Here is a 24,928-nt window from a genome sequence, read left to right as displayed (position 1 = left end):
ATCTCGTCACCATATCCTTAAGATATCCTAAGATATATCTCCATATAGCTTGCCTGTAAGCTTGATAATATAATCCACAATATCCATATGGAAAGAGTGCCAAACGTGTGCACATAAAGCCAACTCCATACTTCCAAGATAAATTTTGTGAATTCATAAATCCTTAGAGCAAGCTGTCTATTGCTCATGCTCTTGCTTCATAGGCTCTGAAGTGGCTGGCCATGCTTAATAGCAATGATGGTAAGTGTGGTCCCCACTCGAGATCTTTTCTCTTCCTTATTGATAGAAGGAAGCCTCCGCTTCCAAGAAAGCCTATGCTCTGATACCAATGAAACTCGCCCGGGAGACTAGGGCCTTTGACACACTTGTTGATACCATCAATGCATATTAAAACATTTAAACATTTAAACATGGCCACAGCCTTAACACATATCCATCATCACTTTGCATAAAACATAAAGCTGGACAAAACATCCACAAATGCTGCAAATGGAGCTTGCACGAGTGACACTGCATAGAGGCCGGAATGGGCCGACCCCCCCCTTGGAGTATTTTATTACCCAAGGAGAATAATATCATGTACAAGCTTTGAGGGCCTTACTCTCCCCACGGGAGATGCCGGATTATCCATATACAAATGCCATAACACAGCCCAACACGAGGCAACTGAGCCGGAACATAGGCTGTAGAAATGCCGAGCCAACAATATAATCCATATACCTCCGTGTGGGTACTGATTCTTCCCCAAAAACCACGGGTCTTCATGCAATAGAAAGGGTACAGCAAGTACAACTCTCCATTCAGCCGGTACAGTAGGTACAATGGCTGGTACAGCCGGTACAGTGGCTGGTACAGCCGGTACGGTGGCTGGTACAGTAGGTACAGCAAGTACAGAAGCTGGTATAGCAAGTACAGTGGCTGGTACAGCAAGTACAATGGCTGGTACAGTCGATATGGTGGCTGGTACAGCAGGTACAGCAAGTACAAATGCTGGTACAACACATACAATGGCTAGAAATCATAATAAATGATTGAATACCCTTGCCTTCAGTATTTCTTCGCGATGGAAGCCTCCAAAACAGTCCCCAACAGCTGGTATTCTTCATGGGCAGCCTTCAAGTGAGAGAGAAAGAGAGTAGCCATCATTAGAGAAGCCTTCAACGGTGGTAGAGGCTAGTGTGCAGCAAGAGAGCCTCTATTAATGAAGAGAGAGGGCTCCAATTTATAGATTTGGGCCTCCCATGAGCTAAAATGGCAAGAGAAGGCTACGATGACAAGTGGAGAGCCACACAATAGCTGAAGTGACAAGTGTGAGGCCACTTGTCTCACTTTGATCCACTTTCTAACAAGTGTCAGGCCACTTGTCTCACTTTGGTCCACCTCCTTGCCACATGTCCCAATCTAATAGATGGGTTCTTCCATAAACTTTCTCTCTAAAAATATCCCAACTGGTAGACATTCTGTCATAGGCACTTTGCCAACTCTTGGTATCTGCTCAATTCCAGATGTAATGACGCGAACAGAATTTCCATTGGAGTTCGGCCAAAAATAGCAACTCTCCTAAATTTTAGGAGTGTGGTCCTTTGTATTCTAGGATAATCCCCCATTCCCAAAGCTTGTACTTTCCAAATATTTAAACATCCTGGAGTCCACCAGACCCCTTTCAGACTGGGAAATGTCCAGGCTGGTGACAAAATCCATGCCCGGACACCAAATAGGTGGAAGAAGACATGAGGACAGGGTCCATAAGGTTTTATTAAGAAAAAGCACCATTCTTGGTCAAAAAGCAAGAAAAAGCAAAAAGTCAAACATGGTTGACTGCGAGCCAAGGGCACCATTGGAAAGAGGAGACTGAGCTGGACCAAAAAGCTAAAAGGCGCTTTCTCAAAAAGCAGCTCTAAGGCCAAAAAGCAAGGCCTTAAAGCCAGAAAAGCAAAGCACCAAAAGTTGAGTAATATTTTATTAATAAAAGTAAAAAGAGCAAAAGCAAAGGCAAAAAGAGAAAAGCAAAGCAAAAGCATGAAGGTTTTTTGGCAAAAAGCAGGGTCTCTTACAAGTATAAAAAGGATTTGACTTCTCTTGTAGTATCATGAACAAGATCATTGAAGATTGAAGGAAATCGTGGAGTGTGTGTGGGCTTCATTATAATCATGGAGAGCTTCTTCTTCGCCATCAACACCTTCTCTCCAACTTGCTTTTCCGATGTACGATCAGTCCTAGACTTGTATGGGCATATGCATGGACGATATGAACGCGTGTACGGACAGAAATTTCAAAAACCCTAAAACTGTTCCAAAAATTGCTTTTTGGAGGTTTTTATCGCCCAAAAACCATTAAAACAGGTTTTATATCAGTTTTCTTGCCAGAAAGAGCTTTTCCATGGTTTTCTTCATCGACAAGGTTGAAGGAGTTGTGGAGATTACTTATGGGAGCTTGGACTACTTGAACTTGGATATGAACTTGGACATAGAGCTTGGATATGGAACATAGAGCTTGGACATGGAGCATAGACATGGAGAACTTGGACATAGAGCTTGGGCATGGAACTTGGACATGAACATGGAACTTAGACATATAGCTTGGACATGGATTTGGATTTGGACTTGGATCTGGACTTGGACTTGGACTTGGATGTGGATTTAGACTTGGATTCATTGGATTTGGATTTGGATATTAGATTTGGTACTAGCCCGGTGAGAGATACTTGTGGGTCATCCCTGTGGTGTGCTCGGCATCAGAGATCTTGTGCCTCGACATTGACATCGACTTGGATATCCTACATTGGCATATCTGTTTGTTTTGTGTTCATTGATTGTATTGATCCTAGCTAGCGTGCCTGTGGATTGTTCCTGAATAAATTCCTGAAAGGGGGCGGGGCCTGTTCCCCTCCTAGTGTGGTGTATTGTGCAAGATCCCTATTCCCTTCTCTCTCTCCCCTCTCTCTCTATATCTTTATCTCTTGGACACATGGTTGAGTCTGTCACTACATGCCCCGTTGGGCTTACAAATCCACTCCATGGGGAATCCCATCCGGCTTATCGTGCCCTCTAGAAAGCTCCAATCCACCCTATCATAGGCTTTCTCAAAGTCTAGGAGAAGCACTATGAGGTCTGTTGCCGCATCCTGGCTGAAGCGGTCGCCTCCCAGAATGTGAAGATGTTATCCAGAATGCTCCAAAATGGCTGAAGTCATGCATGGACATCCCAAAGGAGAGGATTGGTGATCATGGGTGTTGGGGTTTTCTTTCTCTCTAAAATGCACCATGTGCCTGAGTTATCCTTGCTCAAAAATAGCTTGTACAACTGTTCGCATTTGGCTAGGAATGCACGCTGTGTCTCTTTTCCGCCAAGAGCTGAAGTCTTGTGTTCCTGCATTCATCGTCATTTTGTGGCTGTGATCTTGTGGGTTGTTTGGCGGTGGAGCTGGTGGTATAAGGGTAGCTAGCATGAGCAGAGTCAAGGATGATGGAGGAGAGTTGTAATGTATGTGTTGTTGGGTTTGGGTTTTTCGGACCCCATATGTACTTGTGTGTCCTTATGTGTGCGAACACTCCTTATGAGTGTGTTTGTGAACCCACTCTTAGAGTGGTTAAAATATCTAGATATTATTTGGGTTTGACATAAGTAGAGATGTCATTCACATAAGTGTGGGTAAGTGAAAGATGGGGGGGTTTGGAGTGGGTGGTGGAGGGGGGCTAGAGATGGTGAAAACGAGATAAGTGTGGTTGGCTCCTATGGATAATAAAATCTTGCATATGTGACATAAGAGCAGGAGAACCCATCAAATAATCAACTGTACTGGAGCCGTACCCATATGGAAAGCATGCAAGGCTAGCAGATGTAGGCCAACAGGACATCCTGTTACATATGATCAGCTCATGCATGGCTCCAATGTCAAAAAAATCCCTCCCGTACATTGTACATCCTTGGATTTCTGCTGCAATTTTCTCTCCCGGATCCATCTCAGAGAGCACAATGGAGTCTGCATGGAAATCGTACATCTAAACCAGCTGAACGTAGATTGAAGTCATCCAATAGGAGGGTGTCTCCTCTCCGGCTTAAGTGTGGTGTTGATGGTATTGGTGTTTTGTGGTGTTTCTTCTGTGGTCTAATTGTGCTATTGATCGAGTAAATGCTTAAGTGCTCTGGGGTTCACGCTTCCCCATTACACAGTGGGATTGTGTGTCATTGGATATCACTATCTGAGACCAGATCATCGGTATTCCCAGTTTGTTGGCGATGTTCGCCTCACGGATGCCATCAGTGGCATTGCGAGTAGCAAGGATGGAGCTCCATTGCTCCAGTTATAGAGAGCCAGATTGCTTCTATGATGTGGAGATCCAGGGGAGGCCCACCTCTTCACATGAGCTTTGCAGATGAGTAGGGGATTTATAGGTACATGCATTGCAAGGATGATCATCTTGTGGTTGCTTGGAGTCGGGCCAATGCTGAGTGGCCTTACTTGGGGACATGCATCCACTCTGAGTGGGAACAGCTGTGCATGGATGGATTGTCACTACTTACCATCCAAACAAGCTTTGAAAGCCTCGCGAGGTGAGGAGGACGAGTAGAGCTTGCAACCTTTTCCCCCTCGGCATGCAGATTCACTTGCAGACCTTTCACTGCCTTGGTGGTGCTTGCAGCCACAACTGCTCTCCAGGACTTTTTCCTACTGTTGGGGATGGTAGCATCCTTTGTTTTCGGCTGCCAGAGGCCCTTCCTCCCCTTTCCCTGTTTCTCGATGCAGCTTCTGTTCGAGAGTGGCCAGCCAAGGAGGGAGCCCCCCTCCTTTCTGCATTGCACGTTTGACCTCCTTGGAGGGTTCTAGTTTACTTTTGCTTTTGGGGGACATTTTTCTTTCGACTGAAATAAGGATCTTTTCATGGAAAAAAAGCATTAATGTTGTTACATATCATATAATATATGTTGATATTCATAATAATACATAATATAGTTATCAACTTATTTCTTATATATTATATTCAAATATTTAAGTAATATCTAATTATAAAAGTCATCGTACAATATTAATGCTTTATTGTAAGTATTGGGTATCATATTAATAATATTATAAATTAGATTTAATTTATTATAACCATTGTTTTATAGATATTATTAAATGATGTAATATTTGTGATTATATTTTATTATTGAGATATCATCTACTATCATTATTGTCATAACACACAAAGTCATTTCTTTTTTATTTTGTTGTGTAGATGGGTCTTGGAAAGACCCTTCAAGCAATTACATTGATCTCCTACTTGAAGTTTCAACGGGGCGTTTCGGGTCCTTTTCGTAAGTTAAAAACTGTGTGTGAAAAAAATTGTGTTGAGAGATGCCTATTGAAGGCAAATGGTTCCTTTCAATGCAAAGGATGAAGAATGATTATTTTTTCCTAGTGAGTTAAATATAATTTTATAGGTGATAGGGTTCGAACTCATGCCCACTTCTGGGCAGCATGGTCAGATAATCACTCAGACAAGGGCGGGCCGACAGGATGGAGCATAATCTCGTATTATTAGGCATTACCATTTGATTTGTGGCTTTGAACCCTTTTTTGTTCCCTTTTTCACAGTGGTTCTGTGCCCCTTGAGTGTCATTGATGGATGGTCATCTGAGTTCTTACATCATGCTCCCAAGCTGCGAATTCTCCGGTATATTGGGAGCAGAGACGAGCGAGCTATGCTTTCAGAGGAAATCTGTCAAGTTGTCAATAGCCAGCCAGCCACATCTCGGGTATGTTCCAAAACCATAATCTATAGAAATGTGTGTGCATTAGATTTAGACCTATCCAGCCAACAGTCTGGAGATTTTGATTGAAAGCATGAGCTTTCCTTTCTGTATCAAAGTTGGCTGATTGAGAAGTATCCTTGGATGCAGGATGATCCAGCTTTGCCCTTTGATGTTCTTCTAACTACATATGACCTGGCTATGGTTGATGTGGCCTTTCTTTCACGCTTTCGTTGGCGCTACAGCATCATTGACGAAGCTCAAAGGCTTAAAAACCCCTCTAGCGTAAGTAATTGGTCGACATTTGACTCTGCAACCGAAGTAATTGGGGTTTTTATTTATTGCTGACATGCCCTTGTAATTGGTCGTCACCCACCCACCCAGTCGGACATGCATGCTTGCATGTGCACTCATGCATGGGTGGTTGAGCTATCTAAAAGTAACGATCAGTGTTTGCAAAGGAACCAAGAGTCGCACGATATCAAACTTAGGATCAGCTCCAAAGGTGAGGAAGATAAATACAGTAAGTCCTAAATGAACACTTCTAAGGGATAAAAGCACTTGAAAATGCAATGGCTATTTTTTTCGTTAGACATCTTTTGAAAACAAGATAAAGAGTAGGAGCGCCCCCAAACCCCCCCCCCCCCCCCCCCCCCAACACACACACACACACACACACACACTAACAATGGAAGACTTAATGATGAGATTAACGCGAAGATGATTGTCAAACTCAAAAGACGAGAGAGAGAGAGATGCCCTAATCGGCTGTATATTCCATTATGCATGAATATATACAATGAACTGCAGTATGGTAAATGCAAACCCTGATGATGATGATGATGGCACTTGCTGAAGTAATCATGGGATGCCGGGGAACCACAGGCTACTACCCTCTATTTCGAATCTCACTACTCAATGAATGCCTTACTTGACAATGACTGTCAGCCCTAGCCCTGTGTTTATAGGGTACTATGGGCTGATTGGTTGGCTGCCAACTCTACTTTATTAAAACAACTAAATAATAATAAGAATTGTGTCCACACTTGGCTACTCATTGGGCACGTGGACCAAATCAAGACTCGGCCACGAACAAGTCCTCTGAAGTGGCTAGATATAATGGATATGTCCATGTTACACCATTGGAAGTGTGCACGCGACATCTTCTCCTGCTTAACTTGGAGCAAGGGTGCATACCACCTTGGGAACTGCAGGCATTGGAACTAGTCCCTTTGCCTCTAGAAGCTCTGATGGTACAGTAGACTCCACGGAAACTTCGGAAACTACTGAAGCACTCGGCTCGTGTAAGCCTCAGGTGTTGCCACCTCCTTGAAGAACTGTTGGATCTTGGCCAGTGGTTCTAGAACTGGTGTAGGCTTTGTAGACTCCGACTCTTGCACCTCTTGGTTGACCTTGACGTGTGGAACCCAGACTGTCCCTTGTGTGTGGCTGGTATTTCCTTGTCGTTGGTCTTCAAGCGCGGTGCTCTTGTTCACTCTTATTTCTTGTGTCACACTGCTTCATTGCTTGTACTTGGCCTCGGCCCTCATGAACGCTGTCAGCATGCTCTGCAACTGCTTCAAACATCTGACTCGTTGCTCTTCGTCTTGGGCTTGGCATTGTTCCCTTTTTTGATGCACTGAAGGGAACTTTGTTGTTTTTCTGCAGTAATCAGCCCACAAATCCTAACCCTAGACTTCTACATGCTTCCTAGACTCGCTAGGACCATGTTAGGCTGAAATCTAAACTTTCTAGCAATTTACTATGCTGAAAATGACGAAGAAGCTGATGTAAAAATACTGATTTAGTGCAAAAACACGAGCCCTAATTTTGGATGCAAACCCTGAATTGCTGATTTGCATACAAAACCTAGCATTGGTGCAAAGCTCTACCTTGGCCGAACCTAGAAGCTCAGGCATCCTCGAAATCCCTGGGACATTTCACATTAAAAAGTCAATTTTGTCCATGACCAAATATTGCAGGTGCACAATGTCATGCGATCAACTATCAAGGAAAAATCTTCCATCTTGCAATGCTCTATACCAAAAACAATTTCAGGTGAGGAGTCAACCTGGTGACAAGAATCAACAAATGTATCACTCCATGAAAAGGAGTATCTTTTGATGAAGTACCTACCACTGGCAAAGCACCTCGTGATAAAGTAGAGGTCATTAATGAGAGGTTTAGACACCTCTTGCTGATAACTTTCTTGCTGAAAACCAGTATCCACCTGTACTGCCTTGGCTGTGCATGCTGAGACCAGCATCCAAGCACTCCATGTAGGGCTTTGATGGTTGGTCCTTTCTATGCAAACATATCTACGGAATATATTAAAGGAAAAAAACTTTACAATATTTATAAGCTGAAATCAGGTATTGACAAATTCTGCTACAATTTATGATGAAAACACATCAGTTGGTTTGTCCTCCATTGGTGCCACAAGTTTTGAAGGATCCACTCAAGACTCTCCACCAAACACCTTTGATGGCTTTGAAGATTCTTTCTGACAAACTTTGTTGTTTTGCACCCGTAATTGAGGGGTAACCCATTTGGGAAAGTCTGACCATTCTGTGAGCTCATGCATAAACTCATAGGCACTTTCTTGGCTTCTCGAAGTCCACAACAAAGAGTTCCATGAAATACACTTCGTCTAGGTATATAATTCAACCGTATTAGCGGACATGCAGATTTCACATTGTGAAGTTTTCGTTGGAGTTGCGGCCAGTTGATATTGTGCTAATTCTTTCTATCTTTAGCGATGCATTTGCCCTATCAACTACTTATTTGCTGTACTAATTCTTTCTATTTGCTACTTCCCTTAGTGCTAGGCTTCATTATGGCTGAGTTTGCCTTGCATCTTCGGAGGTTTGACAGAGACTCAGTACGAAGGGCTTTGTGTGAATATATGCTCTTATGTGTGTGTGTGTGTGGGGGGGGGGGGAGTGCGTGTGTGAGCGTATCTCGATACAGAGTTCTACACCCACTATTGGGCACTGATGACGTTAGTGGGGATGTCGTAGTTCTAGTCCATACTGAATAATGGAGTTGATAGTTATATAGTCTTGTGGGTTGACTACCATGAGTATATAACATGCACGTTCCTAAAAGGTGAATTTGGGCATGTACCTGGATTCATCTAGGTATATAATTCAGTTGTATTAGCGGACGTGCAGATTTCACATTGTGAAGTTTTCATCCGAGTTGCGGCCAGTTGATATTGTGCTAATTCTTTCTATCTTTAGCAAGGCTTATTTTGCCCTATCAACTATTTATTTGCTGTACTAATTCTTTCTATTTGCTACTTCCCTTAGTGCTAGGTTTCATTATGGCTGAGTCTGCCCTGCATCTCCGGAGGTTTGACAGAAACTCAGTACGAAGGGCTTTGTGTGAATATATGCTTTTATGTGTGTGTGTGGAGTGCGTGTGTGAGAGCATATCTTGATACAGAGTTCTACACCCACTATTGGGCACTGATGACGTTAGTGGGGATGTCATAGTATCTAGTCCATACTATGCATAATAGAGTTGATAGTTATATAGTCTTGTGGGTTGACTACCATGAGTATATAACATGCACGTTCCTAAAAGGTGAATTTGGGCATGTTCTTGGATTCATCTAGGTATATATATACACTTCGGATTGATGCAATCCTTTAGTCTTGGTGTTATATAGGTCCATGTCTTTGAATTGATGCAATTCTCTAGTAATGGTGTAACACGGCCATGTTATACTATGCAATCACGCAATGTAAGAACAGATTGCACCCACACTAGGGACTAGGAGTGGCATGGTCCCCCCCCCCCCCCCCCACACACCCCAAAACCCACCCACGACCACCCCAAAAAGGGTATCTTTATTCAGTAGGAACAAAAGCCATTTTCTCGGAAGGCCAACCAAGCCAAAGGAGCTTTCCATGCACATAGAAGATTAGACAACCATGAAATGATAATCCTTCTCTTGTTCTTCAATAAAGAACGATAAGCATGTAGTCCTTTTGCTGGGTTTATCAGCTCTTCTAGATTTTGGTTGGGCAAAAGAATATTATGGTTCACGTGACTACAAAGATGAGAATTAAATTTTGGTATCTATGAATCCAATGTATCTATCAATCTATCCATCTATGTCATAGTCACAAGAAATGTTTCGAGGTTTTGAAGGTTTTTTTTCGAAAGGTTTTGGTATCTATGAATCCAATGTATCTATCAATTTATCTATCTATGTCATAGTCACAAGAAATGTTTTGAGGTTTTGAAGGTTTTTTTTCGAAAGGTTTCGCCTTAACTGATGCGGTTCTTTATTTTATATGGTCATTTCGAATCTCAGATTTATGTTGTTAAAGGGGGAAAGGAGAGGAAGTGGAAGAAGGGAGGAAGGAAAAAGGGAGGAAGGAGAAGAAGAGGGGAAAAGGGGAGGAAGTGGAAGAAGGAGAAGAAGGGAGAAGAAGAGGGGACAAGGGGAGGAAGTGGAAGAAGGGAGTAAGGAGAAGAAGAGGGGAAGGGAGAAGAGGAGAAGGAAGGAAAGGAAGAGGAAGGAGAAGGAGAAGTGCACAGAAAGTCGGGCTGAAGCAAGCATGCAAGTCACACCATGGGAGCAGAAACGGGCTGGACAGACGGCATTGCAACACGGGAAAACGAGGTGGAATGAAAACACGACCAGATTTATGAAAAACAAAACGAATAAAAGATGGGACCGAGAAGTTTCGAGGTTTTGTAGAAATGTTTCAGCTCAAAACGTTTCGCAGGTTTCGAAATCGTGAAACACATTTTGTGTGTGTGTGTGTGTGTGTATGTACTTACGACCTATGCTGTTGCTTAAGATCATTTATTTTTCACATGAATACAGGTACTCTATAAGACTATTGAGAACAGCTATATGATTCCAAGGCGATTGCTATTGACAGGAACACCAGTACAAAACAATCTTACTGAATTGTGGGCATTGTTACACTTCTGCATGCCTCGGGTTTTTCATAACTTGGAGGATTTTCTATCTGCGTTTCCGATTTCAGCTGCCCATGGTGCGTGTAATGTATTGCATCACTTTTGTTCTACAGAAGAATAGGCCAGAGACATGTGGACATTCCTGGGGCTTTCAGCTAGAATACGTGAGAACAAGAGGCCCATATGTGAGTCTTGATACTAGTGACATTAATAGTGAGTCTTGATAATAGTGACATCAATAGGTGCTCCAATGAGAGTGTGAGCAACGAAGCACTTGGGTAGATGCAAAAGGCATTGCCAATTGAGGAAATGTACCATCATGAGGCACAAACACTAGCACATTGCCAATGAGGTGATAGCTCAAGTGGTGAAGGTATTTGCCTAGGACCAAGAGGTCCTGGGTTCAAAACCCCCCTTGGTGCTTCCTCGGCGGCATCGCCTATGGGTAGATAATTAAGTGCCTACGGTGGTGAAAAATCAGTAACTATGGGAGGATCTTGAAGGCCAGTGAAAAAAAAACACTAGCACATTAGAGAATGAGGTTTAGAACAGGAGCAATAGGTCCAGATACTAATGGATTAGGTGGCTTTGAAGGGCTAGGCAATACATCAATCTCCATGTTCAAGGCCTGACCTTTTGGTTTGCTTGTAATCGTGTGGTTTCAGGCTCAGGTACAGAAGGAAGTGGGGAGCTGAAATTGCTAAAAAGCATTATAAACGTCTTCATGCTTCGCCGAACTAAAGCTATGTTGGTGCAGAACAAGACCCTTGTTTTGCCTTCATTGTCCGAAGTCACAATGTCAGTAGTCTACAAAAGTCCTTATTTCTCCCTTAAAAAAATCCATGCTGATTTGTGCAACTTTTATTAATAACTCTCCTGCATATTTGTGAAGATTGGCAAGGCTAGTCCCATTGCAGAAGGATATATATCTCTCTGTGCTTAAGAAAGAGCTGCCCAAACTAATGCAAAAGAATGGGGCAGTATCTCAGATGTCATTGCAAAACATTGTAAGTACTTTGATGTGCTGCAGTTACGTTGCCATCAGATCTCCTTGTGTGCGGCACCTGTTTTGTTGTTCTATATTTTCTGTTGTCCCAGAGAGGAGGGATTAGATGCTAGCTTAGAAGGACATGAGATAAGAGAAGAGGTAAGCTTCATGTCAGTAAAAAACAGGAGATTAGAGAAGAGGTAAGCTTCATGTCAATAAAAACATATCGTTTCATCAACATTAGCGGAGACAATCAGGGATGTGATGGTTTTATACAATACTAGAGCTCGTATACAAGAAGGGGCTCTCTCTCCAAATACGCACACAGGCTGCCTGCCAATACTTGGCGAGCAAGAGTATGAGCAGTTCTGGCCAAATTTTTGTTAGTGCCTAAATGTGGAATGTTTGGGCTACCTTGATGGCCTCGCCAAAACGAGATCGCCAAACTTGCCATGCAGTCAGGTTCCCAATCACAGTCTACTGATGAGCAAAGTGTGAGGAACAAAGTCCAAGGGAATTACTTCTGTGTCTCTGTCTGTGTACATGGCATACCAGTCCAGGTTCCCTCGTGGAAAACCCAAGGGCGGACCTACATAACCAAAAAATCATGCCTCATGTGATATAAAAAGGCTAAAAGGGCTCTCTTCTCATACAAGGCATAATCAATGTTATTCTCTTCCATACAGTCTAAGCCTCTCTACATCCTCAATGCTGAATAGACTTCATAGGGGACCCACATCTTGGGAATTCAAGTGCGGCACTTGTGACAGCTCTTCATTGATTAACAACAGGATTCTCTCTCTCAAAAGGATTAACAACATGAAACTAAGCTTACATACCTTAAAAAAAGTATTGTCTGCGCTTGGGATGTGCTATATGCCCCTTTTCTAGTCGTTCAGGTCCTACGTCTTAGTTATGGATTGGGCTGCTTGTTTTAGATGAACAAATCAACAAAGTTCCTCTTGGCCCTTGAGACCTCTATGCAGGTCTTGATACTCACGAATGGTCCGTTGGTTTGACCGACATGCCTTCAGATGGACTGCCTCCCCCCCTTTCAGTACAGCAGCCTTGACTCCCTGTTTTTGGATTGCTTCTGGGCAAGAGATCAACTGCCTTGTCCGTCTTAATTTGACAGGGCTTCATATGAGCCGCACCTGGTTGTCCCCAACCAGAGCTCCCTACAGAACTCCAGCCCTAGAGAGAGCACTTTCTAGGAGTTTCCGAGGATGGATTCATTGTGAGCCCTTGATACCTTCCTAGGCACATGTTACACGCCATGTGGATCGCCATTGGACAACAGAGAGTATCATTGCACAGGATTGAGTCTAGTGGAGCAGAGGACATTCCTTTGGAGGCATGGGTATGTAGGGTATGCATGACTGGGGGAGGTGGAGACAGAGGAGCACTACATCTTCAGATGCCCATCCTATTATGTGATTTGCGAGAGATTCCACTGTCTTTTTCAAGATGGATTTGGCCCTCTGCAGGATGAGTATCAGAGATGCTTGGGTTTGTACTTACTAGAGCTTCGCCGCCATTGAGAGGTCATGCTGAGACAATACCTAGGGATTCAGAGGCAGCGAGATTTTCTGTGACAAAGAATCAGCAGATGAACCATCCCATCGTGGGGTTTCATCACGATCAAGTTGCTTCAAGACTTATAAGCATTCATCCTTCAAAATCTCTCTTTCCACCCAAGCTGCTTGTCCCTTGTCCCCACCATCTTGGGCAAGATATCCAGTAACGAATCCTCAGCTTGAAACCTCTTGTTAGATCATCTTCCTTACCACCGAGGGTGCCACCCAAGCAGTCCACCCAAAGGGAAGCCATCTCATAAGATGGTGGTGGTTTTTTCTGTTCATAGTTTTCTTACAGTGAATATATTGTTTTTATTAACATTCATTCATTGGGTAAATATGCACTTGCAGGTTGTGCAATTAAGGAAAGCTTGCAGTCACCCTTATTTGTTTGATGGGGTGGAGCCTGAACCATTTGAAGAGGGAGAACATTTGATACAGGTCATTTTTACACTACACGTCAGCTCAGTGAGCACATCATTTTATTTATTTATTGATTTTATTTATTTATTTATTTATTTTTTTTTGGGGGGGGGGGAGGGGGGTGTCCGCATGCTCACAGACACACACACATATATATGTTGTCATCTCCTTAGATTGCTATTCCAGATTTGGTCTCTTTGAATCTTCAGGCAAGTGGAAAGCTGATGGTCTTGGACTCATTTCTTGAGAAATTGTATGCTGAAAAGCATAGAGTTTTAGTATATGCTCAAATGACCCGCACATTGGACATACTTCAGGTTGATATCCTGGGCTCTTTTTCTGTTTGAAGTCCTTGCACTGATGAAAAAAAAAAATTTATACTGCTCTCTCATCCAAGTAATTCTTGGGGTTAAAGGTGTTTTTATTGGTATCAGGACTACCTGGAGTTCCGTGGATATCCTTATGAACGTCTAGATGGATCAGTTCGAGCTGAAGAAAGGTTTGCTGCTGCTCGTAAGTTCAATGCAGAAAATACCTTAAGGGAAAGTACAAAAGATCTTGCAGGAGCGACGAGTCCTTTTGTGTTTTTGTTGACTACTAGAGCTGGTGGTGTTGGGCTTAACCTGACTGCTGCAGACACAGTGAGTATTCAAGTTCTTTGTTAAGATTGTTTTGTTTTGTTTTGTTTTTTTCCGGGAAAGAGATCCTTCTATCAGTTAAAAATCAGCAGCCTGAGGGCTAAATGTACATGCTCATAACCCTCGTAAAAGGCAAAAAACAAACTGGGGAGGGATGGTTCCCTCCATGGCTGGCTGCTTTCGGAAGGAAGCTACATCATAAAGAAGAGGAGAGAAGGAAGGGGGAGGGGGGGGGGGGCAGGTCAGTGAAAAAGGGACCCATGCGCATGTGCACAGGAAGGCCTCTCACCATCTACGCATGTGATCCAAACCACGCTGAAGCTTCCCCCACCGCGGAGGGTATGAATGATGTCTGTTCAAATGGAGCGGATAGACTCTGCTGGTTGGGTGAGAGTACCCTTGATGGCCTCGCTGTAACGGGCCCACCATATATGCCATGCAGCTATGCTGCTGATGATCTCCCATCTTCGAATGGTGCTCGGAGACGAGGGCTTTGCTGACTTGTCGCTCGGGGGTGGGAACTGTATCTATCCTGCAGTGAGAGAGTCGGAGGGCCTGCCCACCTATTGCCTCCTCCTAGAAGAGAGCAGGGCTGGCCTTAATCACCCAAGCTACTGTCACCAATTGGCCGACCATTTGGTCCATCTCCAGTTTTTGCGTCTCGTTCACTTGAGGCCAAGCCGGTGTCTCATGTGAAGAGGCCAGTATTTTGCTGACATGGACGGGAGCCAGACTGGTGCCACTCGTGTGTTAGCAGGATGGTGTCGTATGGACGGGAGCCAGACTGGTGCCACCCGTGTATGACCTGGACTGTGACCCATGGGATTGTCACGCCATGGAAGAGCCAGTATTCGTGCCCCGTCTTACCTATGTGACTGTCACTCCATAGGGAGGCTTGTGCCTGGAACTGTGTCTTACCTATGGGATTGTCACTCCATAGGAAGACCAGGTTTTATATTTTACGTCGTGCCATTTTTGTGCCGACAGATATTTTGTACTTGTTGCATGAACGGGAGATATGTCCATGATACTATTTGCACATGCACTCATGTTCTGCATGTTTGAAACTGTTTTTGCATGACTTGTATTTTTGTGTTTGCCTGCATGACGTGTTACTTACTGAGCGGGGACGCCTGCGAGTGAGTCGTGAAGTTTGCTTTGTCTTTCGACGAGTTTTGGTGCACGTGAACAGGTGGTAAGTATATTGCACATGTTAGTTTAATACTTTAATCTCGAACCTTTTGATTTATAAGGTCATTCGTTCACACTCACTTAAAAGTTGGCACCCCCTTTGGGCACCCACTTAGGGGCCAAGGTGGGGAGCCCCACTTAAGTGTGTGTGGGGGGGTGGGTGCATGGTCACCTACCCACACCCCCATAGAACTGGCCACCCACATGCAATCGTGGGGGGGCCAACCAAATCAATATAGTTTTACTCCCCTTCCAATCTTTAAAAAAAAGAAGCACCACGGCCATCCTGACACACACATAATCGTGCGCCTCCTCCCTTCAGGCTGCGCCACCTTCACCTCCATCCTGTATGCTGATGGCTGCCATCTTCAAGCGACTGTGTGCCTCACACACATCAGAACTGTTGCAGGCTGCCACCTCCATACAGCTACGCTGCTCCTCTGCAGGCGACTCCCTCTGTCCAGCAGGCTGCCTTCCCTTCGCCAGGCGACCTAGAAGGCGGCTGTGTATTTGTGCGCCTCAGACAGGCAGCCAAACAGGCTGCACTGCCTACCACAGCAGGTGGCTGTGCGCTATCTTCAGAGGCGGCGTGTACCATCTCTTGCAGGCTGTGCGCTGCCTCCTGCAGGCGCCAGTGTCTCCTCCAACAACCTGCGCTTCTGCAATCCCTCTGCTGGCTGCGCTAGTCCTTCAGCTGGCAGCTGTTCTCTCTGCCCACTCTTGCCGGCGGCTGTGTGCCACCCTCCCGCAGGCGGCTGCCTACTCAGCATAGCGGTTGCGCGCTCCATCACCAACAAGGCTGCTGTGCTCTGCATACTGGTGGCAGCTGTACCCTGCATATAAACGGCTCCTGCTCCACTTCTCCATAAAGGTGGCTGTATTGTCTTCAAGGTGGTTGCACTTGCTCAGCAGCCAGGTTGTTACACCTCCTTTCCATAGGCGGCGTCTTTCTTCTTCAAGTGGCTACATCAGGTGTCCCACTCAAGTAGCTACAGATATCTCGGGTATTGGTCCTCCATCTACTACTTACAAGTAAGTGAATTTCAGATATAAGTAAAATATTTTGTGATAAATCTGATAAAGGGACTCTCTCCACGGCAACACCCGTTCAGTGCCAGGTTGTCCAAGCTCTTGGAGAACCACGGTCCAAAGGTGCTGAGATCGGGAGAGCCAGGCATTAGTACGAGAGCGCCTGTTTGTGCGTGGTCTTAGAACACCAGTGGGGCGCTCTCCGCGGAGTCCAGTGAAAGCACAGGACCGAAGAGACTAGACCACGCTAGTGGTCGCTTTGCTTCGAACATCTACTTCGAACGTCGACTTCGAGCCTATTTGTTTGGTACTGTATGCATATGTACATGGACATCATCTGGTTCTTGGAACCCATGGAGCATTGTATTTGTTAAATACTCCCAATAAATATATCATATATTGAGGGGAGGGGGGTCGGCCCGTTCCGGCCGCAGTGCAGGTGTCCATCTATTCATTTCATTTCATTTCAATTTCAAGTTGTAATTAAGTTGTCCATTTCAAATTGTGATATTAAGTTGTGCTATTACGCGTGTGGGTGTCCAACGGAGTCATTTCCCACTTGACGGGATCGGTTTCAGCTACCACCCCTCCGGTGATAATACGCCCCATAGACCGCACCGTTGTGTATAGGCGAAGCATCCTCTTCCAAACCTGTTGCGCTTTGGGACAATCCCAAAGAGAGTGCCACTGTGACTGTAAGGGGTGGCAGCATGGCACATACTGTGCCAGTCGTCCTCCGATGTGACCAACTAAGTGCAGACAGTGAGGCTGCGGTGTGGGGGCTGGCTTTGAGGTGGTCCCAAGCTCTAATCAATCTGGCAGCAAAATGGTCGTTGAGGCTGCAGGCTCGGGTCTCCGTGAAGATCCACATCATATGATCCAGGGTCCACCAAGAGATGACGTGCGGGCCAAAATCTGAGTGAGGAGGAAAGCCTTCGAAGGCTCACCCCCTTGCTGAAGGTCCCGGATGACCAGCTCAAGAAGGCTCTGCTTTGAATAGCTAGATCAATGATGCCCAATCCACCACGATGAGGAGGCTGGATAATAACCCTCCAGGCCAGCTTGGCCCGCGTAGGACGACCACACATCCCTGCCCAAAAGAAAAGTTCGGCATCAGCCTCTGTAGCTATCAAAAGCATGCCTAGGAGAACACTGAGCAAGAGGTAATGTACCACATGGTGGCTAAGATCACCTGGTTGCTGGCCACCACCATGCAAAGACGTATGCAGTGGAAGTCGCACGTACGGTTACGAGGGGGTTCACGTCTATACGTGGAGTGTAGATGGCCAGCGAAAGAGATGGCGGGCGGTGCTCTAGTAAAGGAGCATCTTCCAAATGCTTAGAACAAGAGGGGCAAGCTATTGCTTTGCCGAGATATCAATCCCCACCTGACATCCCATATATCTGACTCGGAAGATGCGGGGAAACCACAGAAAAGACTCAACTGGTCTTCAAGTCGCGGTGGATGAGGATTCAACCAAAAAACCACATGACTTGTGCTAGTTGATTTGAGCTCTTGAAGCCGGGCAAAAAACCCTCGATGGCATGTACAAATCTTTGAAGATTCCATTCCTCTCTTGAGAGGTTGGCGGCAGTATCATCTGCAAACTCGGAGTCTAGAAGTTCCTCCTGTGAGCGGATGGGGAGACAAAAACCCTAAAGCCATGTCCCCTTGGGCGGCCAATAAAATGTTCATCGCCTTAGCAACAAAGAGGAAGAGGAAGGGGGCGAGACGACACCCCCAACGGACTAATTTGATAACTTGTTTCCTTTTGCTCCCTGAATGAGGACCGAATTGTGTGCGGCGAAATAAAGCGCAAAGACTCCTTGGATCCATCTGCTTGAGAATCCCATTCGATTCATGGTGCCCTCGAGGAAATCACAATCCACTCTATCGTAGGCTTTTTTCAAAGTTCAAGAGCAGCACTAACCTATCCTCCTAGTGAAATCGGGCCGTGTCTGTCGCCTCCCAAAAGGTGAAGATATTATCCAAGGTGCTCCAATCCTGGATGAAGCTTGTTTGTGTGCCATGAATTGGATGTGGGAGGTGAGGCTGTAGGCAGAGAGGGGGAGAGAAAACAGGTGGTGGTGGGGTGGGGCACGCCAGCACCAGAACTTTAGGAAGAACTAGAGACTGAGAGCCTGAAACTGGCACCTCCTGTGTGTTGCCCACCTCATGGTCCGGAAAATGATCGTAACGATTACCAGGAGGCACTGTTATCTCGGGGGACCCGCCTAACTGATGCTTTGGCTGGTGGCACCCCTGCGGAGGCAGGCGTAGCATTTGTGGGGCCGTTGTGTTGGCTGCCACACCTGCTAGTATCCTCCCCCTTTGTCTTGGTGTTGGGTTGACTGGCTGCCCTCTCTTCAGGATGGGAAGGCGGGGGTGCTAAGCTCCTGTGTCCTCTGCCCTCGCCAGGGAGCCTAAGGTGGGGTCGGGGGAGGGGGGGCATCCTCCACAGGCCTGGCGGCGTGGGCAGAAATGAGCAAGGTGTCCCATCCGCCTACAAATGAAGCACCATGGAGGCTTGAATACTCTACCCATTGTAGCAATGGGAGAGCCTCCAGAGAGGCTACACACTCTGATGGAAGGAATCCCAGCTGCCCTGGCTACCACCGAGGCGGCAGTCTGGGGGGACCCAGAACCTGATGGAGGAAAGGGATACTCCTTCGTGAGGGCGGGGAAGCAGACCGTAACTGAGAAGCCGGAAACACCTGCAAGGGGGTCGAATGCGGGGTTGAAGCCGTGGTGCCATCTAGTGAAAAACGCCTGAGAGCTGGAGTCTTCCTAGAAGAGAAAAGACCAGGGAAGCCAAACCTTGCTGAAAGAGCACTTGAAGGGAAAAGGTAGCAGACACGGGCATACAAGGGAAGGAGCAGGAGTGGGTCTTGGGAGGAAGGGCGACAGCGGGACAGCTGGGGGCTTTGACAGCAAAGGAGGGTTGGCGGAGAAAGGCGACAAGGAGGCTGGGGTGTTGAGGCTGGCAAACAGGGGAAGGCGGGTAGACTATTAGAGGCTAAGGGGAGGCGATGGCGGTAGGGAGGAGCATTAGGGCAGGCAGGTGGCAAGGGCGGTGGGTGCGCGAAGCTGGGAGTGTGTTGGTAAAGAATGAGAGTCGTTATAGGCAACGTAAAAGCATCGGTGAATAACTAGAGTCAATAAATTAATGGAGTCGGTATAGGCATCGCTAAGAGCATTGATAAACAGTTAGGCATCGGTAAACTAATAGACTCAGTATAGGCATTGGTAATTTACCGTAGTCGATATAAACGTCGGTAAATCTTGTTACCGATAAACTATACCAATGCTACTATCGATGCTTACGCATATCCCGATGCTTATACTGGCGGTCCCATATTGACAACGGGAAGGGAAAAAGGAAAAAGGAAAAAGGAAAAAAATTCCCAAGTCTAAGACGTCGGTGTTGGCATTTGTATGGGGTCATTCCCTTGCAGCATTCACAAAATGGCACAATGAGGATATGAATTAAAAGCACACATTTCGCATTAGATTAGGCCTTTTATTTATAGGTTTGATACAAAGTGATTAGCTCTATGGCTTAATGATAATCAGCCACTTGAATCGCACATCATGACAGGTGTGTCCATGTAGCGCGGGCGTATGATGAAACCGTGATCTTTGTAGAAGGCCATCTTCATCCCCAAGGGCGGGTGTCTGGAGGAGTCTCTCCCGAGAACTATGAAGCTCTAGTAGTAGTCTGCCAAGCTGTCGCTGGTCCGAGGCCTCCATCAACTGATGTAGTGAAGAGTGCTCCTCAAACAATCCTGCATATCTATCTCTGACCCCCTGGTGGGCTCTACATCTACATACAAAGTGATCCTCAGTCTCCACCTCCTCGCGGCACAATCTGCATATCCGCCCAGCTCTGGGAACCCGTGCCGCTCTCCCAGCCTCTATCTCTAGCTGATGTGATGAGACTCGTAGCTGTCCAATAGCAACGCGAGAGCTGTGGGGCATGTATACATCCATGTACCGCGGTCGTTGTATAAACCCATCCCCTGAGATGCTCATAAAGTGGTCTCTATAATACAGCATCTTCGGTGGTAGTGGGCTCTTTGGTGCTGTCCATGTCTCTTGTATGTAGCACTGCCATATGTCCTGTCTCATCACTCTGTTCCTCTCATTGAGACAGAGATAACCCCGTGGAGCAGACTGATCATACTGAAAAGGTGGCAACCGCTCAATGTCTATCCCATGATGTGAGAACCACTGTAGCATCTGTGCATACCAAGATCGAGTGTGGCCAGCCTCGGCCAGCTGTTTGGATGCCTCAAAAGCTCGGCGGGATAATCTCTCCGTGGGCATCTCCCTTATCCTGTATATAAAGGAGATCGTCTGGAACAATGCCTCCACTGCCATAGGTGGTGCAGCAAACTCAGTTCGAACAATGTCGTGCGGGACGGATGGTTTGCTGCGTATCATCCTCGAGCGCATCAAGATCTGTGGTCTCTCCAGCTGTACCCATGTGGAGGCTGCAAGCCCTGGTGCCCAAACCGCTGCTGCATACATCAAGGCTGGTGTCACTAATGTATCAAAGAGCCACCCCTTCATGCGGGGTTCCTGAAAATGTGCCTGATGACACTGACGCTCAAGGCTAGCAAGAGCTGCATACCCCCGGGTCACTTTGTCTCAGACTGCCTGAGCCATGGAGAAGCGTCCAGCTGAGCTAGTAAATGTGATGCCAAGGTAAACATAAGAGCTCACCACCTCGACCCGCCCTCCTGCTAATGTGACAGTAGTGTGCCTCCTGACTGCGGGTGAGGTGTGGAAGATCATAACCTTGGTTTTCCCAAGGTTCACTGTGAGACCCTGGTGTGCGCAGAAGTCATCAAGAGCAACAAGGTGTCTTTGAAGCCCAACCTGCGTGTCAGATACCAAGACGATGTCATCAGCATAAAGCATAACATGGACAGTAATACCTGATAGCTCAACCCCAGAGCCTCCTCCCTGTGTGATGTAATCAACCACCTCATCAATATAGAGCCCAAAGAGCGTGGTGGAGAGTGGGCACCCCTACTTCACACCAATGGTGCTAGCAACTGTGTCGGACAAGCCTCCTGGGCATCGGACTCTCCCAAAGACCTGCTCATATAGCCTGTATATGCCCCACATCATGTCTGAAGGTATGCCTAGTGTCTGTAGTCGCCGAAAGAGGCGCTCTCTGGGCACAGTATCAAATGCCTTGCGGAAATCTACAAAGCAACAATAGAGCTGTTGCCTCCGTGCCTTGGCCTGATCAATCAAGCACCTCAATGTAAAAATGTGGTCGATGGTCGAGAAGGCTCGTCGGAAGCCTGCCTGGCCTGCTGCTCTCAATCCCCCAACCTCTGCATGAGTGCTTAGCTCTGCCTCCAAAACTGCCCCGTATAGTTTGGCCAATATATGGCCAATCATGATGGTCCTGTAGTTCCCGGGGTCTAGTACATCTCCCGCTTTATGGATCGGCACAATAGTGTGCATCGTCCACTCAGCCGGAAACCCCTCTGTTGACAGAGCTCTGTTGAAGAGATGAGCAAGAAATGGTGCCAATGTATCAATAGCATAGATGAGATGCTCTCCCTGTACTCTCGGTCAGCTTACAGCTCGCTGAAGCTCCCGCCTTCACCCCTGCTCGCGCTGCCTGCTCGCCCCTCGCCTTCCCTCCCTCGCGCCCTTCGCCTGCCATCGCTTATGCGCCCCCCCTTCATCTCGCCATCGCGCCCCCCCCTTCATCTCGCCTTCTCGCCCTCTCTCGCGCTGAAGCGCCCGCCCCCCTTCAGCTCGCCATCGCGCCCCCCTCCCCTCGTCAGCGCCCCGTCCCCCCCCTCCGCCAGCCCTCTGTCTCCCCCCGCCTCTCCTTTCGCGCTGCTCCCGCCCCCCCCCCCCCCCCCCCCAGGGGGTTTTTATTCTTTGCTGCATTATCCCAACCCCCGCCCCTTCCCTTCTTGCTGGTTTTTCCGCCCCCTGGGGGTTTTTCTTTTTTTATCCTTCCGCCTTCCCTTTCCGCCCTTCGTTTGCAGCTCGGTTCTTGCAGGTATCGCATTCGCTCCGCCTTCGCCACAGCTTCAGACTCTGATGGAGGCTCCTCCCGCCCCACCTCAGAGGGACTCTTCTGCAGCCCCCTCGACCGCCCCTGAGGATACCCCCATCAGGCTTTCTCTTTCGCCAGAAGAGGAAGCGAGCCTCGCCGCAGAGGTGGAACGCCTCCAGGCACATTCCACCATCTGTCGTATAGTCGGCACTCGCCCCAGTAGAGGGGAGATCCGGGATCTTCTTCAGGCCCGCCTTCTTGCAGACGTGGGCAAGATCCTGGACGTTCAGCTTCTGGGCCGTGGACACTACCAGATCGAGTTCGAGACTTCCCAGAGTGTGGCCCAGGTCCTTGCCATGAGTCCCCTTGACATCAGGGGCGCTCGGGCATTCTTCAGACCTTGGCAGCATGGCTTTGAGCCCGCAGCGGCCGAGCAGGGAGAGCGCCTTTTCCATGTTACTGTTTGCTTTCCTGGACTCCGCCGCGAGTACCTTCCGCTCCTTTCGAGGCTAGGAGCACTGGTGGGCTCGGTGCCTCTATCCGCAGTCGGCTGAGTTGTCTCGACACTAGACAGCGCTCGGAGGCTTTTGATTACTCCTTCACACGGCTTTTTGGAGCAGAGGGCCCCCATGAGCCAGCACCCATCCGAGTTCATGTAGTGATACCTCCGGCCCGCGGGGAGGAGGTACTTGATTCAGCGGTGGCCTTCTCATTCCCTCTCTGTGGCCCTTGCGATCGGGAGTGGACCCTGGAGCTCGCTCTTAGCACTTTGAAGACTCAGGCAGTTGAGTTTTCTCACCATGTGAGCGATCTGGAGGTGACAGATGTGATAGGCCGACTTTGGGAGTTGGCTCATTTTTTCATTGATCCCAGGAGTGTGGATGCCTCAGGGATTCGACATTTGGTCGTTCGCATTGTGGCAGACTTAGCACGCGACCCTGGATATGTATGTATACACGAGGGTGCTCTGTCTGAGCGGGAGGCAATCGCCATGGGGGACAGCCACTGGCGCCTGATCCGAGATTCTTGCAGTACACCGGGTGGACAGATTCGTAGCCGCTCGGATGGGGACTATTCTCCATCCAAGCCACTTGCGAAGGCCCGCCGTACAGCTGAGACAGCATCCACCTCAGCAGGTCATCCATGAGGATCATCTCATGGAATGTACAGGGCCTTGGCGGCGCACATTATATACGTTATCGTGGTTGCTTGAGGCAGGAGCTTCAGAGATGACTGGTTGGGGGCAGTATTGATATTCTGTTGATGCAGGAGCACCATTTGGGTGAGAGTAGGATCCGGAGATATGGTTCGGTGATGCCTGGTAGATGGGACACCTTTTGGTCTGCAGGATTTGGCCCTTTGGGTGGGCAGGGAGGAGTATGTATTGTCATTGCGGATGTATGGCGGCAGGCCATTGTGGATCGCGGGATCATTGTGCCTGGTAGAGCATAGTATGTCATTCTGAGGACGCATGATGAGCTCTTTGGCGTGCTCAATGTCTATGCGCCCAACCATGCTAGTGCCATAGCAGAGTTCTGGACCCAGGTTACGGATGCATTGCCAGAGGCCGCACATTGGTGTGTCGGGGGAGACTTCAACATGCTTGAGGACCCGGCCGATAGGGTGGGAGGCAGTCATGTTACAGTGCACGGTACGGAGCTTGTAGCTTGGGAGCGATTTTGCATGACACTGAGGATCACTGATGCATGGCAGCATGAGGCCTTCTCCCGCTCTCAGGACAGTCTTAGTTTCTCTCGGTCGGATCGCCGGCAGGGAGGGACTAATCTATCACGGATTGATCGCTTTTATGTGGGCGACAGGTTAGGGGAGCGAGGGGGCTCTGTTGGAATTCTCGCTGGCACCTCTTTTTCAGACCATGCGCCAGTTATTTTGACTCTTGAGGAGAGGACACGGGAGACCAGCTTGCAGTTGAGGATCCCAGAGAGGGTACTTACAGATCCTAGTCTCGCTGAGGACATTGAGAGGATATGGCATGATAGTCAGAGCTCTGACCAGGATGCAGCAGGCCAGTGTGCCCAGGGACTCATCGAGCTCAGCTCTTTTTTGCACGCTGCAGCCTTGACACGGCTGGGAGAGGCTCGCGAGAGGGAGCGTCGGCTGAGACGTAGCCTTGCTTCGCTTCAGCGCCTTCAGGAGCAGCAGCCTACATGTGAGTGGGTGGTGTCCCAGCTGAGCCAGGCACGCCAGGAGGTTAGAGCGGCAGAGGAGCAGAGACATGAGTTTTACTATCGTCGCCAGGCCTCTTAGTGGACGCAGCTTGGTGATAGAGTGACTGGGGAGTTTTTTGAGATTACTGGGCCCCGCCATGCTCGAGCAGGAGTCCGCCAGCTTGGGAGGCCGGACGGCTCGGTAGCTA

The 24,928-nt window shown here is 47.5% G+C and overlaps 1 protein-coding gene across 3 annotated transcripts in view; it reads left to right on the top strand.

Moving 5' to 3' along the window:
* The window catches only part of ASG3 (SNF2 domain-containing protein / helicase domain-containing protein), a 67,421-nt gene that overhangs the window by 24,314 nt on the left and 18,179 nt on the right, over positions 1–24,928 (top strand). For all 3 annotated transcript variants that reach the window (XM_086796452.1, XM_086796453.1, XM_086796451.1), the window contains exons 3-11: positions 5,219–5,297; positions 5,578–5,738; positions 5,883–6,017; positions 10,576–10,750; positions 11,339–11,471; positions 11,566–11,680; positions 13,590–13,679; positions 13,871–13,978; positions 14,096–14,302. In XM_086796452.1, the coding sequence (XP_086652578.1) occupies positions 5,219–5,297; positions 5,578–5,738; positions 5,883–6,017; positions 10,576–10,750; positions 11,339–11,471; positions 11,566–11,680; positions 13,590–13,679; positions 13,871–13,978; positions 14,096–14,302 (1,203 nt within the window). The remainder of the gene's footprint in view (positions 1–5,218; positions 5,298–5,577; positions 5,739–5,882; positions 6,018–10,575; positions 10,751–11,338; positions 11,472–11,565; positions 11,681–13,589; positions 13,680–13,870; positions 13,979–14,095; positions 14,303–24,928) is intronic.

This window comes from Cibotium barometz, chromosome 63 (genome assembly GCF_041138505.1).
Source record: "Cibotium barometz isolate CiBa-2024 chromosome 63, ASM4113850v1, whole genome shotgun sequence".
Lineage (NCBI taxonomy): Eukaryota > Viridiplantae > Streptophyta > Polypodiopsida > Cyatheales > Cibotiaceae > Cibotium > Cibotium barometz.
Note: the sequence above shows the minus strand (reverse complement) of the source record. Positions and strands in the feature narration are given on the sequence as shown.